Below are 5,279 nucleotides of genomic sequence, written 5' to 3'. Positions count from 1 at the left end.
AGTCACAAGAAATTCCATAATCTAAAAAAAATTCCTTTTCAGACCCCCTTTGCTGAAGCAAATTCTTTCCATGGAAAATCATTATTGCTGTTTTGTAGATTTGCATTTATCTTCTAAGATAGTTAAACCTCTTCTCAAAAGATTAAGGCAATTATTATTCATTACAAATAGTAACATTTGCACATTTCAGACAAATCAGATTGCTTGGTTTATTTCATATTTACTGGAATTAATATAGTACCTTCAAAACCTGGTTACCTGTTAGGTGATACCTTTCCTGCTGCTTAGAGGAAGAAAATGCTAGGAAGCACCACACACTTGCTGTATTTTAAACACAGAGACTAACTAGTACCTGATTTAAGAGTGCATTCATATATTAAGTTCCATTTTGCAGACCTAACTACAGCCAACAAATGAACTGGGTAAATACAGAAGCGGACGTCCCAGTGGCAGAAAATGCATTCAAAGAAATTCTCTTCAACCGAAGTGAATCATTTTTAGAATCAAAGACCTCTTATTCCTTTTTAATCTTTTGGTTATCATGTTATATGGAGTCCTGAGTAGTCTCCCTTTAACTTCTGATGGGAGTCAAGTTTCTCTTCTCATAGTTTTCTTATGTTTTATTTCCACTGCTAGTGCTGGATAAGCTATCCTTTGAAATATTTAAACCATAGTGAAAAGCAGAACTCAGTTTACATAATGACACCACTTCTTGAAGAAGCCCACCCTCTTCTGGAGTTTCATTTCCTTTCTTCCCCTCTTTTTCCCAAGGGACCAGAATGGATGGATGTTGAGCAAGACTTGCTCGGTGCTGATCTTCTGAGGTATTGCTTAGTGTTTCATTCTGCTTTGCATACTTACAGGAAGAATAGCCTGGTTTGAAATTTTCTAGAGAAGTGAGCTGGGCACTTGATTGTACTGGAGACAGAGATCTCATACTAGTGGTGTCCATCTTGTCAGTAATACAGGTTTTGTCGCTACTTTCTTCTTCCAGCCTTGAGAGAGATTCTCTGTGACCACCAGAAAAAACTTGCTTCCTTGGAGATGGAGGGAGCTGTTTCCCATGGAGGACACTGTCATCCTGCCCGAGGTTCCACTCTGCTTGATCATTAGCACTGCTGCAGAGCAGAGTAAGGTTGCTCTCACTAGGTGCATTTGACTTGTTCTGAAAGAAAGAACATCTGTTTATAGTTAATGTCACAAGAAACGTCTCTACAGTAACATTTTGGAAAAAAAAAATAAAAATACTGTAATGAATTTTGTGTGTTTCTAAATCATGATTTGGGGTTCAATGTTACAAAACAACAGTCCCAGAAACAATGTAAGACCAAGCGTGTTCACACTTCCTCAGCAGAAAATTGCCTCTTATCCTAAGGATTGCCTTTTATACAGAGAAAGGATTTCTGTCTCCCCTCTCCGTTCAGTCTTTGCTTAAGCAGTTTTGACAGCGAACAAAGACACACTTTGCTGGTTTGTACCCATAATATGAGACAGAGCTGGACGAAAACTAAAACCAGATGCCATTTCCTCTTTGCTTCAGTAATTAATTATACCAACTTTCAATATTAAATTTTTTGGGCAAAATGAACAAAAATGGGCATTTTATTAATGTGACCCCTGTGTGACACTCAAAATAAAATTTTTACAAGCTTTTTAAACATTTGCATCAGAATTTGATGTTCCAGTAACAAATCTTCAACTATAGGATCCCTTTCAGCAAAAGGGAGTGTTGGACAGCTGATATGAGCAGGAATTCAAAAACACTAACTTTTTTTTACTAACATCACGGCAGTGACTTGGTTTTAAAGTTGCAGGCAAGCAGTTTGTTTACACTACAGGTCCTATGCAACTCTACCTAAAAAAGGACCAAGAAGCCCTCTTAGAAAGCTCTGGAGTACTACTCTAGCAGTGTCTCAGGTGCAATTACCACATCACTGTATCACTATGACTAGTTTAATAATGCAGGGTGAAAATGGAAATAAATACATTCTAGTCCACATAAAAAAAGACTAAAATCAGCTCTAGGAATACTAGACTGAGCAGCTAAATATAATATTAAGTAAATTATTACATTATTCACAGCTCTATATGTGGTTACTGTTACATGGGGAAAACACTCTTCCAAAATAACTTGGTAAACAGAGGCTTAACCAATCTCCTGGCTGGAACAGTAGTGCAGTGGCCAGCATGGGTGCACTGTTACACAGTCCTAGGAAGACAGACTAGCAATTCTATAGAATATGTTGCAGTGTCTAAGCTGCATGTTATTGATTCCACAAGTGCAGAATTCCACTATAAAGAGATTGGAATTGTTTTTCAAATGAAAGCAGAAGACTAACCGCAGTCTTGTAATCAATGTCATCCATTGACCTAAAGAAATCCAGGCTCTTTGCTCCTGAGAGCTTTCCTTGATCTGAACTGTGTGTGCTCAGCGTGTCCAAAATCTCCCCAAGCAGGTCCATTTCTCCTTGATGCTGAGGAGTTATTCCAGTTTCACCAGAATCATCACTATCATAAAAGTAAGCAGAAGCTTCTTCACTGTCTTCTGATGATAATCTGAAAACAAGAACTTTTCCATCAGCTAAGAACATAAAAGCCATTTTATTACAGCCACTTCTGAAAGTAAATAGGAGAAAGCATTCCAAAACTTTTGAAAGAGACCATAAACCCAGAATTTCTTTCTACTCAAGAACTTCTTAACCATAGATGTATATCGATGGAGATGCAATTACCATTAGCTGGTTTTCCCACCTCCTTGCTTTTCCCCAATCACTGTAACTACTATTTCAAGTCACCCTTAATATGATTTCCCAAATTATCACTCCAAATTTTTACAGTAATTCCAAAAATCAGTTCATATTTTATCATGTCTGCTCCTTATATTTAGATCAGTGCTGCTACACCTCTCCAGTTGACCTAACCACGTACTTTGTGTAGTGGCGAGACTCTCATGCTACAACTCTGCTTCTGCCATATGACCAGATGTACTGGAGAACTGCCTATCTGCAAGGAGAACTGGTGGTTTTGTCTCTTGTTTTCTCTTTCATTCGTTGCAATACCCTTACCTCTGGCCCCCATACTACTGCAGTCTTTCACTATATCTGTCTATCCAGAATACAAAGGGTGTTTCAATGGCTCACTGTCTTGATGACATCCTTTTTCAGTTGCACACTCTTCCCTACTGCACCAAGGTCCTTCACAGTTTATATACACTATTATCAAAAATCGTCTCCTGATTCCAATCAGAGAATGCCTCAGTGCAGCCTAAACGTCAGCTTATGATTTTCCTTTAATTCACAGAAGACGTTGATAACTTGCAAGGCACTATTTCTCTTTCAGACCCCTCAGAAAATTTCCCATGTCATGACCACAACACAAGACTTATAGATTAGCTGAGGTCACTGCCCACCATTCGATGAATATTGTTTTGCTGCTTCTTTTGTGTATGAAGTCTTTTTATCTTGAGTCTGTGAAGACTTAGGATTATGGCAAGCTCTTCTTGGCACTATAAATAATGAAGAGATACAATAGCCTGTTCCTCTTTTCCAAAGCAGATTTAATCCTAAACCATTTGATATCATCTAGATCAAGACTCAAGGCTGGACAGGAGAAAGATGCATCACTTGAACTCAGTTTTGCTGAATAACACTAGTTACCCTTTCTCCCATACATACACACACATCCAAAAAGGCTTCTTACTTGCTTGTTCTCTCCATTTCATCATCATCTTCATTCAAGGCAAAATCCTGGTTACTGAGATGCTGGTTGAAACGAGTCTGGAGGATAGAAAATTAACATTATGAATTTTGTTTATCTGTTTCAGCATTATTTATTTGGAACCTAGCTGCTACCTTACTCATTAAGACTTCCTGAGCTCTTGATAAGGAAAACTATGTATTGATCAAGTCTTTTAAAGGTTGTTATAATAGGATGTGAGGTCCTCAAGCATCACCAATTAATGAGCAAGAGAAGCACTTTTCTTCAGGGCCTATGGAGGGCCTTATTATTTATGCACAGCCTGGAGGGCCTTATTACTTATGCAAAGCTTTGATTAGCAGAAGACTGGCTATTGGAAGAAAAGTGTCACTCAATTTACTAGCTCATCACAAGAAGCACTGTGGTTTACTACTTTCTAATAGATAATATTTGACAAGTTTAGGTTATTGAGGTCTACTGAGCATGAAGAAAAATGGATTTTTGAAGTAGCAAATACAAAAGAAATCAGAGGTCTCTTTACATGGCTATATTTATGTTAAGGTGTTAAACAGAATTGAAGAGTAAGTAATATGCCAGCTCAAAAACTGTGCACCAAGAATGCCTTTGTGCAGGATGATTTACTGTAAATTACAGTTAGCTCAAAGTTAGTGTACACTCCCATGGGGAGCTTTTGTAGAGTAGCTAGTGTGCTGTAAATTCACATAATACCATACTGAGTACTCACTAACCTGTTATATCACATTATTAACAAACAGAACCAGGCTAAATGTTTCTACAATACTTGGAAAGAAGTCTCTATCTTGACCAGAACATTTAAGTCAGGTATTTTAGACACCTGTGCTTCACAAATGGCTATCTTATGGTCCATGCATCTCTTCTACTTCTTTTGTTTCAAAAACCTGCAAAGATCAACTACACAGGCAATAGAGCCACTGAAGAGATTCTGAACCTTGGAAACTGACCATAACTTAAAGACATATGGATAGAATTTGTGCAAAGGGAGAGTAGTGTTACCTAACTTTAAAGAAACTCACATGCAAGCAAAAATAAGTGCTACTGCCCGCATCTCATCATGTAGTTCACCAAATGCCTACACCTGCAACAAGCCCCTGATGGGGAAGAAATATGGCCTTAATTTCAGACAACAAGGAGCTTGGAAATCTTGTACTGTGAGGATTTCAGTATGTCACATTATTAGAGATGTTGTCAGTGTTCTACATGTACCAGAATCCTCTCTGTAATCCACACCCCCCCCATTATTGACAAGAATGTCTCAATGTTCACTCTACAGACTGACGCATTTGTTCTTGTTCAACAACAGAGGATTTAATTAAATCTGCAAGTTTTGATAACACTTTCCATAGTTTTTTATCCACAAAGAAGATACATGTGGTTCTTAATGTGTTAAACCAAGTAACAAGTGATAGAAAATGAGATAATTATTAGAGTATTAAAAATTACAAAAAACCCCAAACTAAGCTTCATATTAAGCGAAAGTTCTAGGGTAGAACACAGAAACATTAGAGTTTCTGTGTTAAATAGATATAAAGAGTTAGATATTT

The 5,279-nt window shown here is 37.6% G+C and overlaps 1 protein-coding gene across 1 annotated transcript in view; it reads right to left on the bottom strand.

Moving 5' to 3' along the window:
• Positions 1–521: 521 nt before the first annotated feature.
• Positions 522–5,279, bottom strand: part of DENND1B (DENN/MADD domain containing 1B) — an 87,219-nt gene continuing 82,461 nt past the window's right edge. Inside the window, exons 18-20 of the mRNA XM_010010250.1 lie at positions 3,700–3,776; positions 2,340–2,556; positions 522–1,165 (exon numbers count right to left, since the gene is read on the bottom strand). Coding sequence (XP_010008552.1) covers positions 614–1,165; positions 2,340–2,556; positions 3,700–3,776 — 846 coding nt within the window. The 3' untranslated portion in view covers positions 522–613. The remainder of the gene's footprint in view (positions 1,166–2,339; positions 2,557–3,699; positions 3,777–5,279) is intronic.

Source organism: Nestor notabilis, unplaced genomic scaffold (assembly GCF_000696875.1).
Source record: "Nestor notabilis isolate BGI_N333 unplaced genomic scaffold, ASM69687v1 scaffold1722, whole genome shotgun sequence".
NCBI classification, from domain to species: Eukaryota; Metazoa; Chordata; class Aves; order Psittaciformes; family Psittacidae; genus Nestor; species Nestor notabilis.
This window is presented reverse-complemented; position numbering and strand designations above follow the sequence as displayed.